Source organism: Dryobates pubescens, chromosome 5, assembly GCF_014839835.1.
Source record: "Dryobates pubescens isolate bDryPub1 chromosome 5, bDryPub1.pri, whole genome shotgun sequence".
In the NCBI taxonomy this organism is placed as follows: domain Eukaryota; kingdom Metazoa; phylum Chordata; class Aves; order Piciformes; family Picidae; genus Dryobates; species Dryobates pubescens.
In genome coordinates, this window is record NC_071616.1 from 4414159 (window position 1) to 4432862 (window position 18704).

The window sequence follows — 18704 nt, forward strand, 5'->3', positions numbered from 1 at the left end:
GCTGATGTTGGCCTGGGGTAAGGTCTACTCCCTGCTGAAACAAGGACTGCAGCTACTTATGTTGCAAGACTCATTGATCTGGCGGGATGCGAGGTCAGGGCTGTGTCCCTGGGAGCAGCAAGCCTGCGGGCCCGAGCGGGGCAGCAGCTCAGCCGCAGGGCTGGCACTGCAGCCGCCGGCAGGGCCGGGGTGTGCCTGCTGCCGCCCGACGTGCGTCCGGCCCTGCGCGGGGGGGTAGAGGGGCCGCGATGCGCCCGGGACAGCCATGTGCCCGGGACCGCCGTGGGAGGGGAGCCCGGCCGGGCCAGGACCCCGGTGCGGTCCTGCCCTACCCGCCTTTGTCTGGCCCCGGCGCGGGCCGGCTCCCCGCCCAGGTGCGGTCGCGGCGTCCCGGGCTCCGCCCGCCGGCGGGGCGGGGCTTGGCTTGGCCCGGCCCGGCCCGCGCTCCCCGCCCGCCGTCGCCGCGGAGCCGGCCCGGAGCTGTCAGGGTGAGTGTCCGGCGAGGCCCGGCGGAGCAGCGCGGGCGGCGCGCTGGCGGGGCCGGGCTCGGCCTTGCGGTGGGGGCGGCGGGCAGAGACAATGCCGTGCGCATGGCCCGGCGCTGTCGGCCTGCTGCTGCCCCGCGGCCTGCTGCCAGGGCCGCCGCGGACCGGGAAACCTCCGGACTGCGGCGGGCGGGTGAGGTGGGGCCTGCCAGGGCAGGAGGAGGCGGCGGACATCTGGGGCTGCGGGCGTGGAACCGGCGGCGGGCTGAGCGGGCAGAAGTGGAGGGGCGGGGGGGGCTCTTCTGGAAGGTGCTGGGGATGGCGGGGGCGCTGCTACTTCAGGGAGGGGAAGGGGGCGTGCTGCCGTGTTGGAGAAGGCTTGTTGTGGAGGAGGGAGCTGGTGGTCTGCCCTGGAGTATGATGTCTCCCTTCATCAGCGGTTCAGGCTGTCCTTTTCAAGAACATTACATGAGTCTTTGCATGAGCTTTGTAAACACCTTGAGGGATGTTGAGGAATAGGGGATTTTGCAGATAATAAGCAGGGGCCCACTGACATATTGCACTCCATCCATCCATCCTTCGAATTATGTCAGTGTACACAAACTTGACCATGGGTTGCCCTTTTCCCTCTTTCCTCTCTCTGCTCTGTAAGTGTGGCTTTGCTCCAGGCGTACTCATGCAGTAGGAAATCACTTTTGCTCTTAGCTGTAGCAGAAGGTCAGTTTATTTTCAGTAGTCTCTCACTTCTAAGTCCATGGAAAAGAACAGGCTCAGTTACTTTCAGAGACCATGTATTAAAAGATATTTTTATGGAGAAGTGTAAGTATCTGTCTCCCTTACCAACAACTTGCCATTTGTGGTATTAAGATGTCACAGACCTGAGTTAGGATGTATGAGTTAGAATAGATAAGAGAAAATTTCATGCTGTTTGTTTTTGAATGCCATTTTGTTGCTGCTGAAGCAGTAGCTTCTGTCAACTGCCATCTACCCTACAATCAGCAAAACAATTCTGTTTTAGCATGCTTTTTTTCTGTTTCTTTGTCATTCTTCTGAGGTCCTGCTTGACTTTCATCAAGAGTCTGTATCTCACAACTTAACTTATAATTAATCTTTTAATTGCAAACACCACCCTTTGAAATCCTAAGACATTTTTATTGCCTGAGCAGCAAATAATCCTCTGTGGGTTTATTTTAACCTCCTGTTGTCTGCCATCAAAAGATATTTGAGCTGAAGCTGGAAAGCACATTTGCAGTCTGACTGAAAGTTGTTGTGACTCTTTGTTGCTTTTGCAGGTATCTGTAGTTGTTAGCTGGACTTCAATTTGCCTTTTGATTAGGTGGAATTTACTAAAGCATTCTTTCACAGACTGATTAGGCTATAATTTGTAGACCTGTGTGCTCTTCTAAATACTTGATGTGTCCATGTATTGTATGCAATAAAAATGTAAGGATGTTCTGAGTACTTGAATTTTCCAGCCTTTTTTCTGAGCTACTTTATATTTTATGAGGAAGTTTATATGGCAGATACAGACAACGTGCTGGGCTAAACCTGATGAAGTGAAACTTCAGCTTTTCGGAGCCAAAGAGGAAATTTGACCCCAAACTGCCATTAAACAAGTAAAAATTCTTTCTGCTAGGAAAACTGGGCTGCACTGATGGAACTGTCTGCTGAGAAGTGTAGTTTCATCTGAAATGTGACATGCAGCTATAGAATCATCGTGTGCCCTACTATTCAGGAACATTTCAAACAGGTGTTTTTTTTTCCCCCTTTAGTAAGGCCTGTATTTTTTTTCTCACAAAATAATCTTTTGAGTAAAGTTTTTGAGAAGCTTTCAGAATATCAAAATGCTGGATGCCATTCTTGTGCAATGCTGATGTTTAATAGCTAGAGGTGGGTAGGGAGAAATGGACAATCAGTATCAATAAACATCTGGTTTTGTTTAGCATAAAATGGCTTCCTAGTTTGCTGTTGTGTATTTTCTTTAGAAGATGAGTAGCTGCTGCTAAGAGCTCTGTGTGGTTAACACAAACTTTCCTATGTAGACACTTTTGCATAATTTCTTAATGTGTTGATAAATTTGTTTCCTAAGCTTACTCGTATTCAGTGGGCAATTTTCACTCTTCTATTTGAAATTCTTGCCTCTTTGCTGCCTTGTAAATGTTTTCTGCTTTTGCATGGTCTCAGTTTGAGAGACATTCTGTTCTTTTCTTGATGGTCTTCATTTTCTCACTGCTCCATAATCTCAGAACTTGTCCTGCCAAGAACTGCCAGGGAGGATTTGTTATTCATCTCCATTGCTGATTCCTCAGCTGACTTGCCTTTGGAAATGGTGCATTGACCACATTAATAACAACCTTCTCACACAAAACTTCTTTTGCCGGTTCAGTCACTTTGGAGATACTGTTTTCTGCATTGTACTGAAATTAATTTTGCTACTGAGAGATTTAAATCCATTTGTTCTGGACTGTGGTAACAAGAAAGCTATGTAGGTCAAACACTTCACTGCTGCAAATTCACTACTAATAACATAATTTAGCTGCATTATTGTATAATGATGCTACTTGCTGTTTGGGTGTTGGGAAGTAATGGCTGGAGGTTTTCATGTCTTTGCAAAGAAGCTTTTTTTGGGGGGAAAAAAAGCCTTTTGTCAAATTTGGGATGTTCTATGAACATGCAGAATCCAGTGACTTAATTGAAGGGAGAAACAACAGTCCTTTATTCTGGTAAATACAAGATGCAGACAGTACAAGGTCTTGGCATGAGGGCAGGCGTGAGCAGAGATGAAGCTGCAAGGATGGGATGTTTAAGGAGCTCTGTCTGACCATGAAATTTTTTTGTGATAAACCCTGTCCTGAAGGGATTTGGAAGTTCTTGGGGAGGGGGAATATAATTTTACCACTATTTTTAGATGCCATATTCAGCACAGAAGGCAACTTAACCCATTTAATAATTGAAATAACTATTGCAGATGCTACTGACTAAAAATAGTAGGGAACTGACTTGACCAGACTGAAAAAAGTGGGTGAGAAAATACACAGTGTTTCATGATCATCTGTCTCCCCCCCCCTTGTGTCCATTCCATCATGTGTGTTCTCTGTCAAAGTCGGTACCTTTTGATGATGGGAAGGGAAATGCTAGATGCTTTCCTTCGTGGCTCTGTAATGCATCACTACAGTGTACAAACAAGAGGTTGCACTTCATAGCACTGAACTGTTGTATATGTGGAAGGGTAGAAATACTTCTAAATCAGAATCAGCCTTGCAATGGACAAGCCTTTTTAATAGAGCAGCTGCTGACTTGAGGGTTTGAACTGATTTTAAGACTGTAGTGTGGTAGTTGCTGTCCTACAATAAGATTTTCCTTGGTGAAACAGGTTTCTGGTGAGAAAGAAATGTTTCTTGTTATTGTTGAAGTAGGAAAATTGTGCTGCTGTTTTCTGAAGGGATGAGGGCATAAGGGGGGATTTGCCTGAGTACAGGTGCCAACTCTTTATTCTGCTGTTTCTGCTCTTGTCAGGTGTGTTAGTGCTTCATTTATTGTTCTTTTATCTTTGTGAATAACTCTTTTCCTTGTATTGACTTCTTATGCTTTCTTCAACAAAATTGTATAGACAAGTAATGACTTGAATTACCCCCCAAGTTTCTGAGTGCAATTCAGAATGATCTAAGTTCACTCTGCTTAGTCTTGGCAAAGGCGTGTGTGTGTTTGGGAAGAGACTGCTGTACCTGTTCATGTCACTGGCATCCACACTGGGCAAGTATGGCATTATTTCTGTACTGGTGCATGGAGATAAAGGTATTCCTAATGCAGACAGCTTGGACTGGTGAAGCTGTGTCTTTCCTCATGCTGCTTAGCTGTGTAACTTGAATGACAGAAGGAACTGTGCTGTGCAAACTGCTTCACACTAGGGCATTTCTGCATCCTTTGCTAGGTGAGCTGTTTGACACATTGTTCATGTGAAGGCACTCTCTCACTTTTGCTTTTGGAGACAAATCACAACTGTAGAGCTAGATAGAGTTTTGTCCCCACCTCCATGTTTGCCATGAGTGTCTGGCTTTTCTGTGTTGTTTGTTGGTTGGTTGGTTTTGTGTTGTGTGGGAGTGGGTTTGGTTTAGTGGTGTTGGGGGTTTTTTTTGTGGTGGGGGGTTTTGGTTGTTTTGTAGTGGGGTTTTGGTAACTTCTGTTTTTAAGTAGGTGAAATGCATTGAATTTGAATCAGGAGCCTGGTTTGTGTTTCATTTTGAACCTTTTCTTTCAGTAGGCTGAAGGAGGAAGTGGGAGAGCAAATGAGATGTTTAGGCAGAGAAGAGTAAAGCAGTAGAGCTCCTGAAGAGTTTAAACTGATGAAAGCAGGATCCATTGCAAAAGGCTGCTGAGATGCAAAAAGATGTAGACTTGCCATGTTGGCCTTCTTTATGGTCAGTTCCTGACATGAAGGAATGATGTGACCAGTATTTAACCCAGAGCTGTTTTGTTTGCTTTGGTGTTGGTTTTTGTTGTTGTTTAGGGCTTTTTGTTGGTTTGGTTTGGTGGTGTGTGTTTATTTATAGTAAGTTTTACATTTGAAAGGTAGTGTATCAGAATTAGGGCTTCAGGTAGCCTCACTTCTGTGTACTTAGATTTCTTGCATCATGAGTGGAGCAATCCCTTCATTTTTAGGGGTTTATAGTCCTAGGTGCTAAGTCTTCAGCTTTGGTCTCCTCAGTTTTAACTTATTACTTACCCCTCTAAAAAGGCAAACTTCTCAGTACTAGTGTGCAACTGTACTGATAGCCAGAGAAAAATACCCACATCACTCTGCGAAATGAAAAGGACAAACCACAATAATGCCTGAATATACTTGTTTATGTGGGTAGTCAAGTTTTGTCCTGACATTGATTTTTTTATTGCCATTGGGCAACTTAGCAGGTTTATGCAATTATCATGTGAACAACAGGAATTTCTAAGTGCTAAAGTCAGGCTCAGTTAGTGTTCAGGTGTATGTGTTGGTGGCTGGGTGAGGGTTTTGGGTTGGTGGGTGTTTTTTTTGGTCTGGTTTGGGCTGTGGGTTTTTTGTATTATTGGGAGGCTGAGTTGTTACTTCCAACTAATCTAGGAAGGTGAAAAAAATGGTTTTATCATGGACTGCTGCTAGTTTAATTTTGATGTTGAGTTGGTGTGTTGGTGTGGTGAGGCTGACAGAAGGCTTTGGAGAACTTGTTTATATTAACTTACACCAGTGAGATTATAGTTCTAATTTTAGGGGACAGTTTTCTGCAGAGAACTTCTGTGCATTAGGTGGAATGCTTTATAGTCTGAAGTGTGCAGCTTTGCTGGCATAGGCTGAATTGGCACTAGGAGTATTCTGCTGTTGCTGTGTGTTTATGTGCCTTCAGTGATTAAAGTCTTGTATGTGCTAGCTGGTTTTTAGCATTTTGGTCCTATTTGCCGATGTGTTTGGGGGTTGGACTAGATGACCTTTGGGGGTCCCTTCCAATCCAGACCATACTATGATTCTATGATTTGAACTGGTGTATTGGAATGTATTACTACTCTGATCTGATTTTGTTTGTTTGTGGAATGTTGAGAGCCCTCCTTACAGCTGTTCCTGTTTCCTTTTTGCTGATCTCCCTGCATCAGGGACATTCTTATTATTCTCTGAGCGTATTATTCTCTGTATGTATTCTATGTATGTATGTCAGGTTAGTTGTAACAATATACCTAACATGGGCATTGAGCCTGAGGTCTCTTCTCTGGTACCCTAATGGTCATTATTCATATTATATTGAAAAGGAAAAGCTGGAAGGAGGAATATACTTAACATTAAATGAGCAATTGTTTGAGCCCTGCATGTGGTAATACATTGAGCTCTCCTTGACCAATTCTGCAGCTGGCTGCGTCAGTATTAGGACATAAAGCTACCAGCTTGCAGAAGTGAGTTTTGTCCTTCTCACAGTGCTGTTCCTTTCAGTTGTGCTGTTTGTCCAGTTGTTAAAATGTCTGTCCTGACACTTGCACCCGATTATTTTTTGACACAGATTTGTGGCACCTGTTGCTGAGAGCACGTGTCAGAGAGAGTCAGTTTGCTGGTGTTGATGAACGCTCCTTTTGATTTAGTGTATTCAGCACGGTGCCTTCTTCCTCGAGCTTAGATGAGGTTCTATTCTGTGTGCATTCTCAGGTTATGAAAACTTTCACTAATTGAGACTTCCAGTGTCTGAAATAATATAAATATACTAAATAATAAATTGAACTCTGATGGTTTCTGGTAGCTTCCTAGGGGTAAGAAAATAGTGATGTAGCCTTAATGCCTATCTAAATATAATTGCAATCTTGAGTTGCATGGGGTTGCTTAGCCTGGAGAAGAGGAGGCTCAGGGGTGACCTTATTGCTCTCTGCAACTACCTTAAGGGAGGTTGTAGATAGGTGGAGGTTGGTCTCTTCTCCCAGGCAACCAGCACCAGAACAAGAGGACACAGTCTCAAGCTGTGCCAGGGGAGGTGTAGGCTGGAGATTAGGAGGAAGCTCTACACAGAGAGAGTGATTGCCCATTGGAATGTGCTGCCCAGGGAGGTGGTAGAGTCACCATAATTGGAGGTGTTCAGAAGGAGACTTGTTAGGGTGCTTGGTGCCATGGTTTAGTTGATTAGGTGGTGTTGGATGATGGGTTGGACGACAGGATCTCTAAGGTCTCTTCCAACCTGGTTTATTCTATTCTATTTGCTGCAGAGTTGCCTTTGTTTTGTGGTGCTGTTTGTTTATTTTTTTTTTTCAAGTAGAAGTAGCATATTGCTGGTCAGACATGACATTTGTGTGTGTGTGTTCTAACTTGCCCCAATTTCCACAGGAATTGCTGTAATTACAGAGAGTACTTGAATTACAATGGGGGACGACAGTGAGTGGATGAAACTGCCCATTGACCAGAAATGTGAACACAAGGTAGGAAATCTTATGCTTGGATTTGGCCTGTGTATCTCTGCTGTGGGGATTCTCTGGTACTCTTCTAAGCACACCATAGTTAGGTAATCTCAACAGCTGCACAGTGTGTGTCTAACAAATCTGAAACTGCATCAGTTCTCTGAATAACATTTACTGAGAAGAATTTAGTAGCATGATAAAATACATGGCGTAAGCTTGTTGTGCTGAAATATCAGTGTGCTCATTCATGTGGAGAAATTACTCATCTGCAGCTGAAATTGTCGTTGGGATTCCACCTACTCATCAGTGGCTTTTAGGGATTATGAAGAGCAGTTGAGAAGACTGGCATCTGTCTATCCAGACCATTTTTGGCAGGAGAAGAGCAAATATTTTATCCTGTTGCACATTATTCATATTGTCATTGAAGAGACATCTTGCAGATGCCACTTTACTGAGCATGATTCGAACTACAGTTGAAGAACTTAGTGTGACCAGTGAATTAAGATCATACAAGCACAACATTTGAGTGTCTTGTTTATGCTTCCAGCTGTGGAAAGCCAGATTAAATGGTTATGAAGAAGCCCTTAAGCTCTTCCAGAAGTTAGATGATGAGAAGAGTCCTGAATGGTCCAAGTATCTTGGACTGATAAAGAAATTTGTGACAGACTCCAATGCGGTGGCTCAGTTGAAAGGACTGGAAGCAGCACTTGCCTACATTGAAAATGCTCATGTAGCTGGGAAGTAAGTAGCCTTTTCTTGCTATTACTAGGCTGTTAGGACTGCTTAATGTGCTTCTCTGAGGAAGGTTGCAGGTGAATTGTATAGTGGACACTGTACAATTCTGATTGAGCTGCACCTCCTTTATAACCTAGAGAATTTGCCACATTGTAGGCTGTCCTTGTAGATGGCCTCCATGTTAACTTGTCAGAAATTGCTTACAATGTTCAGAATAACTATTAAATGTAGTAGTAAAGATTTCTGAAATGTTAGGGAAAGTGAATAAGTGATTTGGTGTGAGTGCTGTGAACTGCAATTCTTGCTTGAGAAAAACAGTCTATGTACTTGCAGGGACTGCTTTTTTTCCTAGGGAGGTATTTGTGTAGTTCACGCATGAAATAAAACAGAGTTGTGTTTATGTGGTGTTGCATTCAACTCAACCAATATGAGTCTTCAGACCTGCCAGTTTCTTCACAGGATGTTTTTAGTATTTCACCCTTGTCAAGCCTGTGGAATAGCCTGTGCTCCTGAGGGTGAAATAAAAACATCCAATGGGCCTGATCAGTGGTGTGGTCAGTTGACTTTGTGACCTAATGAAATTAATACAAGTCTCATTTAAATAACAAACTCAAGGCTTTGTTTTAAAAACCTAACCACCTTTCTGATGCTTTGATCTAAAAATGGTGCAAATGATTTAGTTGATTGGAAGCCTTGAAACAGATGTGAAATTTTGTGCTAGGATTATGCACAGATGCTATATGTTAGCTGTAGCTTGCACAATGCCAGGAAATGACATTTGCTTGTGGACCTTAGCTAATACATATTCGTGAATACACTTCATAGTATCATAGTATCAGTTAGGGTTGGAAGGGACCACAAGGATCATCTAGTTCCAACCCCCCTGCCATGGGCAGGGACACCCCACACTAGATCAGGCTGGCCAGAGCCTCAGCCAGCCTGGACTTCTGAGAAAATACTTACTTTTCACATTCTGGTGTGGTCCAGTATAAGGACCATGTCAATTAGCACTCAGTCCACAGGAGCTCTTTTGATTAAACTAGAGGCTGAAGTTGTTATCTACAGAAGATTATGACTTTACCTGATCTAGCATGAGGTGTCCCTGCCCATGGCAGAGGGTTGGAACTAGATGATCCTTGAGGTCCTATCCAACCCTAACAATTCTATGGTTCAATGATTACCTTCAAATCTGACTCAGAATTTGCCTCTATTATATGAAGACTTGCTGAGTTTTAGTTCATGTTTTGAGTGTGTGGGGTTTTTTTGTCTGTGGATTAGGGTATAGAACACCAAATTCACTAAAATGTTCCAAAAGTAACACACTTTTCATCTTTCAGGACAACAGGAGAAGTAGCATCTGGAGTTGTAAATAAAGTGTTCAATCAGCCAAAAGCCAGAGCAAAAGAGCTGGGTGTAGATATATGCCTAATGTATATAGAAATTGAGAAAGGAGAGGCAGTACAAGAAGAATTGCTGAAGGGTCTGGACAACAAAAACCCCAAAATCATAGTAGCATGTATAGAGACACTGAGAAAAGCATTAAGGTAATCTTCTTGGGTTTAATTTGTGGGATTGTTTGGTTTTGCTTGTGTGGGTTTTGTTTGGGTTTTTTTTTTCCCCCTTGCCCCAGCAGTATATGTAGTCTGACTTGTTTCTTAATTCTTTAGCAGGCACTTTTTGCTGAATAGGAGGTATCTGTATTGAACTGATGCTTTCTGTCAACAAGAGTCAAAACCATCATGGAATTTGGTAGATATTAGTGATGCCTTTGTTTTATGAGCCTCATATGGATCACTTTTATTCAGGGCAGCTGTTTGCCACGCTTCCATTTTCGCAGTGGACCTCAAAGAAGGGCAGGATTAGTATTTCTTGTTCTGAATTGTGGAGCTTCTCTTCTGAATAGCTGAAGTAAACTTACTGATAGGAAAACTAAAATCTACTCTTTTTTTAGTTTTTTTTTAAGCCTACTAATGTGGGCAGCTCTAATTGGGTCTATAGTGTGTGTTTTTAGGAAGAAAAAGTAGTAAGGTGATCTCGTTACACAAGAAGCTTTGGGTTTCCATATAATAATTTATTAAAAAGAAGCTGATGCAATTTAATTAAGATAGGTTTGGGGTTCCCCCCCCAGAATTTGGGATATTTTGAACATCTTTTCTTGTTCTTGTGTTTGCTGCCTTTCAGTCAGGTGATAAATGCTGGGTATTAATGGACAGGACACTTGTTTTCCTTAGTAAAGTAGTTCATGTGAAAAATTCCATAGTCTGGATGTAAAATGTGTCATGCTAGGTGCTTTGTAGAGACCCTGCTGAGGTGTATGTACAGATGGTCCTCCTTAAACTATTGTTTCAGGTTTCTGTAATAAAAGTAAAAGTAAACCATTAAGCTTAGCACACTACATGTGCTTCTGTGAAATGAAACCACTGTCCCACATTTAAGAACATGTTTCAGCTATTTTAAATTGCCCTAATCAAATGTCCTCCTGAACAGCACAGTGTAATTAGAAACTTTCATAACCTTCCTCAATATCTTTTAACTAACCACACCTATAAAATGTGCCAGAACTGCCTTTAACATGCAGTGTTTTTGAGATGGCAGCATCAGATTCTTTCCTGGAGCCTTATTAAATTAACCTTTTCTTTTCTCCTTTTGATCTGTGTTGCTACCTAAATTTGCCCTGTGCTTTGATAAGGTTTCTGCATTGATTACAGAATTTACCTATTCTACCTATGTGGGTAGCTTGAGTGCCTAATTAGTTTAAGCTAATTTTTATCTCATACTAAGGTTTCTGTTCTTTCTTGTGATATGTATTAGGTAAAATTATGTGAATTAGGTAAGAGAATTTGTAACCACTGTTCCTAACATACTTTTCTGAGTCTTTGTAGAAACTTTGAAGTACTGGGCAGCTCATTTGCTCATATTCTGCATTTAAATTGTGTTGCTTCTAAGGTTAGAGCTTCCTTGTCGGGTTTTTGTACTTCATATTTCATGAAGTAGGCTTGGCAGTAACAAGTTCAGCGCTAGAAAATTTAGAAACTAAGTTGGTGAGGGGTTTGGAACACAAGCCCTATGAGGAGAGGCTGAGGGAGCTGGGGTTGCTTAGCCTGGAGAAGAGGAGGCTCAGGGGAGGCCTTATTGCTCTCTACAACTACCTGAAGGGAGGCTGTAGACAGGCAGAGGTTGGTCTCTTCTCCCAGGCAGCCAGCACCAGAACAAGAGGCCACAGTCTCAAGCTACACCAGGGGAGGTTTAGGCTGGATGTTAGGAAGAAGTTCTATCCAGAGAGAGTGATTGCCCATTGGAATGGGCTGCCTGGGGAGGTGGTGGAGTCGCCATCATTGGAGGTGTTCAGGAGGAGACTTGATGGGGTGCTTGGTGCCATGGTTTAGTTGTTTAGGTGGGTTGGATTGGTTGAGGGGTTGGATGCGATGATCTTGAAGGTCTCTTCCAACCTGGTTTATTCTATTCTAAACCTGTAAGCTGTAGTTCTTGAACAGCCTTTTTTTACTAGCTTTTTCATGTGGCACTTGATTGGAGGGAGGCAGAAGCAAAAGTGTGGTTAGTTGAAAAGTTCATTTGGAGTTCTTAAGGAGAAGAAACGCTCCTGGAAAAAATCCTTATGACTTCTGAGGTGATCTAGATATAATGCTTTAAGAGCTGTAGCAGTTAACTTTTTATTATGAATATGAAAAAGTTCACACATTCTCATTCAGCAGTGATGGAAAGAGGAAGTCCAGTGTATTTAGTCTAACAACACAGAATCTGCCAAGAGGGAAGATTGGCTGGGGAAGCTTGGTTCATGTGCCCTTTCAACAGCACGTATTTCCACGTGTGTGTTTCCTGTGAAGATGACCTGGGCTCGCTATAATTATCTCACCCAACAAGTGGAAAAGTGACTAATGCTTTTACTGCACTTTGCCTCCAAGGATAGAATAAGGAGATTCTATTCTGATTTTTATTTTATTATTTAATTTCTTTTTTAAAAAAAAAGTAGGTCATACAAATTTTGGTCTAAGGACATTTTTTCTTTTCCCTTTACCTGCTCCTGGCAAGGGAACAAATTTAAGCAGTCGATAGGATTAAGTGCTTTGAAGTAATTTCAGAGGCCTGATTTTTTGCAGTTCCAAACTGAGGGTGGAAAGTAATTGCGGGGGGGGGGAAGGGGGGAAGGGGCAAATATACTTCAAATTTTACAGTAGCTTAGTAGCTTCACAAAATAGTACCTATGGTAGTGCCTACAATCCCTGAATGTGCACTGGAATCATTCCATAGATTGTTTAAAGGTAAAGAAAATCTCTTTGTGGATCACTCTCTCTAGTTCTTACCTGGATGCTGATGCTATGCCTTGCTTTTTAACTTCTAGTGAATTTGGTTCAAAAATAATCTCACTGAAGCCAATCATTAAAGTATTGCCAAAACTTTTTGAGTCTCGGGAAAAGGCTGTTCGAGATGAAGCCAAACTCCTTGCTGTGGAGATCTACCGCTGGATCAGGGATGCGCTGAGACCTCCACTGCAGAACATAAATTCTGTTCAGGTAGGCAGAAAGTTGTTCTCTATTCCAAACCTTTGAGAAAACACTTCGCTTATCTCCCTTCCTGATCCTGTGGGTGCTGGGCATTTTTCAGGTCAAAGCTGGCATTTTTCAATGTTCTGTTAGCTGCCAAACAGAAAGGGACCTGGGGGTGCGGATTGACAGCTGCCTAAACATCAGCCAGCAGTGTGCCCAGGTGGCCAAGAAGACCAGTGGCATCCTGGCCTGCATAAGAAATGGTGTGGCCAGCAGGAGCAGGGAGCTCATTCTCCCCTGTACTCTGCACTGGTCAGGCCACACCTTGAGTCCTGTGTCCAGTTCTGGGCCCCTCAGTTTAGGAAGGACATTGAGACGCTTGAACATGTCCAAAGAAGGGCAACGAGGCTGGGGAGAGGCCTTGAGCACAAGCCTTATGAGGAGAGGCTGAGGGAACTGGGATTGTTTAGCCTGGAGAAGAGGAGGCTCAGGGGAGGCCTTATTGCTGTCTACAACTACCTGAAGGGAGGTTGTAGTCAGGATGGGGTTGGTCTCTTCTCCCAGGCAAGCAGCACTAGAACAAGAGGGCACAGTCTCAAGCTGTGCCAGGGGAAGTTTAGGCTCGAGGTGAGGAGAAAGTTCTTCACAGAGAGAGTGGTTCGCATTTGGAATGTGCTGCCCAGGAAGGTGGTGGAGTCACCGTCCCTGGAGGTGTTCAAGAGGGGATTGGACGTGGCCCTTGGTGCCATGGTTTAGTCATGAGGTCTGTGGTGACAGGTTGGACTTGATGATCTTTGAGGTCTCTTCCAACCTTGGTGATTCTGTGATTTTGTGATTTTTAGCTTCCTGTAACTTTACCTGGAGCATTTGTCATTCGTAAAGAAATCACAACAGTTTTGTTGCTCTAAAGTATGTGTGTGCTATATATATATATATAGAGAGAGAGAGAGTTGTGAGGGAAAGCATCATATTCATAGAATGCCAGGTTGGAAGGGACCCCAAGAGTCATCTGGTCCAGCCTTTCTAGGTGATAATGTAGTTTAAATGAAATGGTCCAGCACCTTGTCAAGCTTGTCAAGCTGAGTCTTAAAACAACCGAAACTGAGGAGAAGATTGGAGACCTAACTCAAGGACAAATGGTTGCTGTTACAAAAGACCCTTGCACAGAAGGTTTTCAAGTTGACCATTTTCCTTCTCAGCTTGCTTCTTGTCATGAAGGTTTTTTTTTCTCTGTGTAGCCCTTGAGGCTTTTTCTGGTGCTGCTCAGAGCAGGACTGTTCCACTTCAGGAAGTGGCATTCCATTATGATAGATAACTATACTACTGGAGATGGAACATTCCATTATTTTAAAACTGGATAAATTATTTATGTATCCTTCCCTCCTACCCACTGGAGTTCATTGTATTCAGGTGAAAAGCATTAACATGTTGGATAAGACCATAGTTTGAATCAAATGTGGCTCAAAATATTTGGTCCATCATAGTTTTAGTGCGTCATAATAGCACGTCTGTACCCAAAAGGTCTTCCTTTGTGCTCAGCCATTTTTAGTGTAAAGGTTCTAGAGATGGCACACACCCTTCTGACTGTTTTACAGTTTGTCCTTATGTAAGAGCTTTCATTGATACTCTGGATTATATTCTGTTCCATGAGTATACTTGGTCAAAAGCTTCTGAATAGTCAGTGTGAAAGGGAAGTAATTTTTTTGGTGGCAGAAAAAAAAGAACTTGAAAGGTAGCACTATCTTGGCTTTGAGAAAGGACAACTCCACTGCTTTTTCTATGCAGTGTTGCTTGTCTTGGGGTATGTACAAAATGTCTCTAGTACCATGGTTCTGTTCCCTTTTGACAGCTGAAAGAACTGGAAGAAGAGTGGGTCAAAGTGGCATCAGCTGCTCCGAAGCAGACCAGGTTCCTGCGTTCCCAACAGGAGCTGAAAGCAAAATTTGAGCAGCAGCAGGCAGCTGGAGGAGATGTAGATGGAGGTAATTTAATCTTTGAACTCAGCTGGAAAGCATATCATTGGTGTATAATTTGTGGAGGAATATGTTAAATGGTGAAGATGTTCACTCAGACTGGTGCAGAATGTGGGATGCCATATGCAACCGAAAACAGGGCTGGAGCAAAAGCTTTGTATGAAAGAGGCCTGTTGGAACAGCAAAATCCCAACTGCCCATAGTGCTTTAGTCCATCTCACTTGTCACTTCTATTTTTCTGTGTTCTGGCTGCAGGAGATGATGATGAGGAAGAGTCAGTACCACAAGTAGATGCGTATGAGTTGCTTGAAGCTGTAGAAATTCTTTCCAAGCTTCCCAAAGACTTCTATGAGAAAATAGTAAGCATAAACTTAGTTCTGTGGTGTGTGGAGCTCATGAGTCTCAAGACTTCCTGGTGTTGTGCAGTGTACACTTTACTGCTAGATGGGTAATAACAGACTAGTGTAAGTAAAACACAGACTGCCATAAGTAAGTCTCAAAAGTTGATTTACCAGTGAGAAAGCTGTAATTTTAAGGAGCTGAGATACATCCTGGAAAGGACTGTATTTCCTATCTTGTTGTTGATGTTTAACTACAGGGAGACTGGCTTTCCCAGGATAGAATTCAGTTTCAAAATCTGTGGTTTGTGGCAAGTATGCTTCTTTAGAACTGTTTGCATTCATAAACTCACATTAATTTTTTTGCTCTACAGGAAGCAAAAAAGTGGCAAGAAAGGAAAGAGGCTTTAGAAGCTGTTGAGCTGCTAGTGAAGAATCCCAAATTGGAAGCAGGAGACTATGCAGACTTGGTGAAAGTTCTCAAAAAGGTGATAAATCAACCCCAGGGTGCACATAGTTTCATTTCCTTTGGTCATTTATTTGTGTTATACTTTACAAGGTCCAGTAGAGATAATCGTGCGTAGAAAATTATTAGCTGGTAGAAATAACCCAGACTGTGGCTGGCTGCTCTTCTAAGAAATTTTTCCATGTCTCTGAAACTTGAATTTTCAATCTTTGGTTTGGTTTTCCCTTCCCCCCCCACTTCTTCTCTGTTCTCCTTTTTTCTTTTTCCCAAACTTTGTTGGGTTCTGTTTTTCAGGTTGTTGGAAAGGACACAAATGTGATGTTAGTTGCTCTGGCTGCCAAATGCCTTGCTGGTCTAGCTACTGGCCTCCGAAAGAAATTTGGACAGTATGCAGGGCATGTAAGTAAGAGTATGTAGTTTTTTTTCTCTGTCTGTATTGATGCTGGACACCTTTTTGTTTGTTCTTCTAAACCCTTGTTATTTATCAAAGGTATTTGTACAATTATGAATGCTCTCCTGCCCCTTAGTGGACCAAGCAATGAAATAATCTGCTGAGATGTCTTGCAGCTTAAGGTCAAAAGGACCTTGTTTATTCACATTCAGCAACAGGAAGCTTGCTGTTGCAGTAAATCTTCTGTACTAAGACAGCTCAGAATTACTCTGCCATGAAATGAATTTTATTTAATTACTTCATTGCCAAGATACACTAGCAGAAATGCATTTGTAGGCCACAGTGGGGAAAATAGCTTCTGAACCTGAAGTCTGCTTAGCTCTGTGATCTGTGTTTTAGGTTGGTTAGGTGGGGTTTTGGTGGGGTTTTTTTTTAGTGTTGTTGGAGGGATTGGTGGTGGTGCTTTGTGATAAGGGTTTTGGGGTTGGTTTTGTGGGTTTTCCACTTTAAATCAAGAAACTACTGAGATTTTTGGTGCCAAAATGTTCTGGTGATCTAGTTTAATGCTCTTCGTTCTCCTTTGGTACTCCTCTCTTACCAATAACTAGTATCAGGAAATACAGGGAAGCCTAAAAAGTTTCTGGGAAGAAAGAGCTTTTTGAGTAGTTGCAGTTATGTCATTTGTTTCTTAAGCCTCTCTTGCTGTGCTTGATCAAATTTTACTCGACATAAGCAAAAGTGATGGGTGCAGAGCTTGGAGACAAGAGAACTCACATATTCGCTGGGAGTGTTACATTTTGTGTTGAGTTGGCAAGTTACACTGCTTCAGAGACATTCAAGTCTCCTGAGCGCTGAAGAACAGTTTGTACAAAGTCTCTTTCATTCTGAAAGCTCTCTCTACTTGTAAGAAACATTCTTACATCTATTTACTCTCTGTTTCAAAGGTTAAACCTCATCGCTACAGACTTGGTATTGAAAAACTGGTGTTGAGAGGATGACTCTCGGTACTGCACCGGCAACTATACATTGTGTAATCTCTACACTGATTTGCTTACTGGATTTATTTACTAGTGAGGAAGATGTAGACTGCCCCTGTGAATGGGCAAAGTGTTACAAAACAGAACTATTTATAGACTTTTAAGTGATGGACTGTAATGTTAGTCTGTCACATGAGCAATGAAATCCATCACAGAACTATACTGCTCACTTTAATTGAGTGTATGTGGCCCAGCTTCACTCCTGACTGCCTTTGTTGCCCTGCACTGACTTTTCTTCTTTCCCTCACTTGCACATCAGTCTCTAAGTTCAGTGTTCCTCCTAGCTGTCAGCATTTTCTAAAGCAGAGACTTGCCATTTTCAGGTATCTCCTTCCCATGACTTTGTTCCCTGTAGGATTTAGGGGCACCTAGCACCTTCATGGATGAGTGGCTCTATAGTGCCGTTCCATATTAATTGAAGAGCTTTGGGTTGTTGGGGTTTTTTTTGTTTTGGTGCTAAAGGCTTTGTGAACAGGGAATGTGCAAGTTGCAGCCCATCAAAGTACACCAGCTGATTCTAGGTCACTGTGTTGCGAGGTATTGAGATCTTATAGTCAGCTTCTGAGTAGAAGGCATTATCTGTGGAAAATGTGTTTTGTATCATGCAAGAGATTATAACTTCTGTAAGGCATCAGGCTGCTTCCAAAATATGAATTACATTGTTTTATGAAAATCTTGAAAATAGCTCTCTTTCCACAGTTAAAAGCTCTGCATGCTTCTGGCTCACTGACAGAACATTTTACTGTTACGGAGATCATACTTCAGTGGAGATGCTAATATTACAGGCACCAGAGAATGCCTTTATCCCTTTATTGACTTTGTTCCCACTGTGACTAAGCAGCTAGTTTGAGTATAAATTACTGTGGAATTCCAGCATGGCATAGTTCAGTGTCAGATGTGCTTTTTCAAGATGATGGATCCAAAAAAATATTACTCCAGGAAGGATTCAGATTACTTTAGGACCCTGGTACTGCAGCTGTAGGTCAGATGAGGGCTTCTTAATCAGCCATGCTAAGTGCTGTCAAGAAGCTGGGAGAGAAGACACATTATATACCTTCTTGGATTCTTATAGCACAAGAGCGTAGCACTGTACACACTGAAATAGTTTCCTTTCCAAGCTATTCCTTCAGATCAGTGGAGCCAGGGCATTTCTCTCTAATTACATGAATTGGAAGATCTGGTTTTTGTTTGGCTTTGCTCTGAAATCGCTTAAAAATCTGTATTTATTCATGGACTTAGTGGAATAAATTCAATATTGGAGATCAGCTGGAATCCTTCTACTGCTGGTGTGTACCCCTGGAGGGAACAGAAGTGATCTTTAGTATTATATGCTTCTCTGCAGAATACCAAGAAGCAGGCTATCAAGTTTTCCATTTCCAGTGAAGAGTAGATGAACTTTTTTGTTTCTTTTTCCATAGGTTGTTCCAACAATCTTGGAAAAGTTCAAAGAAAAGAAGCCTCAGGTGGTGCAGGCACTGCAGGAGGCCATCGATGCAATCTTTCTTACAGTAAGTTAGAGTGCCAGTTTTCCCACACTTCAGTTTTGATTTGCTTTTCTCTTATGTTACTGAAACTAATGAGTTTTTTTATCCAATGCTGTAGACCACATTGCAGAACATCAGTGAAGATATCTTGGCAGTGATGGACAACAAAAACCCAACGATCAAGCAACAAACATCCCTTTTCATTGCAAGAAGCTTCCGCCACTGCACACCTTCTACTCTGCCAAAGAGCCTGCTAAAACCTTTCTGTGCTGCACTTCTCAAGGTAAAGCAGGAGCAATTCTACTCTGGCACTGACTTGAGTGCTGTCATGAAGCACTGGGTTGTCTGGGGAGAAAGACCTTTCTGGTAGTGCAAGGACTAAAGAGTTCTTGT

At 42.5% G+C, this 18704-nt stretch overlaps 1 protein-coding gene across 1 annotated transcript in view; it reads left to right on the forward strand.

Annotated features, from left to right (window-relative positions):
• The first annotated feature begins 399 nt into the window (after window positions 1-399).
• The window catches only part of CKAP5 (cytoskeleton associated protein 5), a 51091-nt gene continuing 32786 nt past the window's right edge, over window positions 400-18704 (forward strand). The window contains exons 1-11 of the mRNA XM_054161463.1: window positions 400-488; window positions 7312-7403; window positions 7930-8123; window positions 9455-9661; window positions 12478-12649; window positions 14472-14604; window positions 14851-14954; window positions 15308-15421; window positions 15694-15798; window positions 18246-18335; window positions 18430-18594. Coding sequence (XP_054017438.1) covers window positions 7347-7403; window positions 7930-8123; window positions 9455-9661; window positions 12478-12649; window positions 14472-14604; window positions 14851-14954; window positions 15308-15421; window positions 15694-15798; window positions 18246-18335; window positions 18430-18594 — 1341 coding nt within the window. The 5' untranslated portion in view covers window positions 400-488; window positions 7312-7346. The remainder of the gene's footprint in view (window positions 489-7311; window positions 7404-7929; window positions 8124-9454; window positions 9662-12477; window positions 12650-14471; window positions 14605-14850; window positions 14955-15307; window positions 15422-15693; window positions 15799-18245; window positions 18336-18429; window positions 18595-18704) is intronic.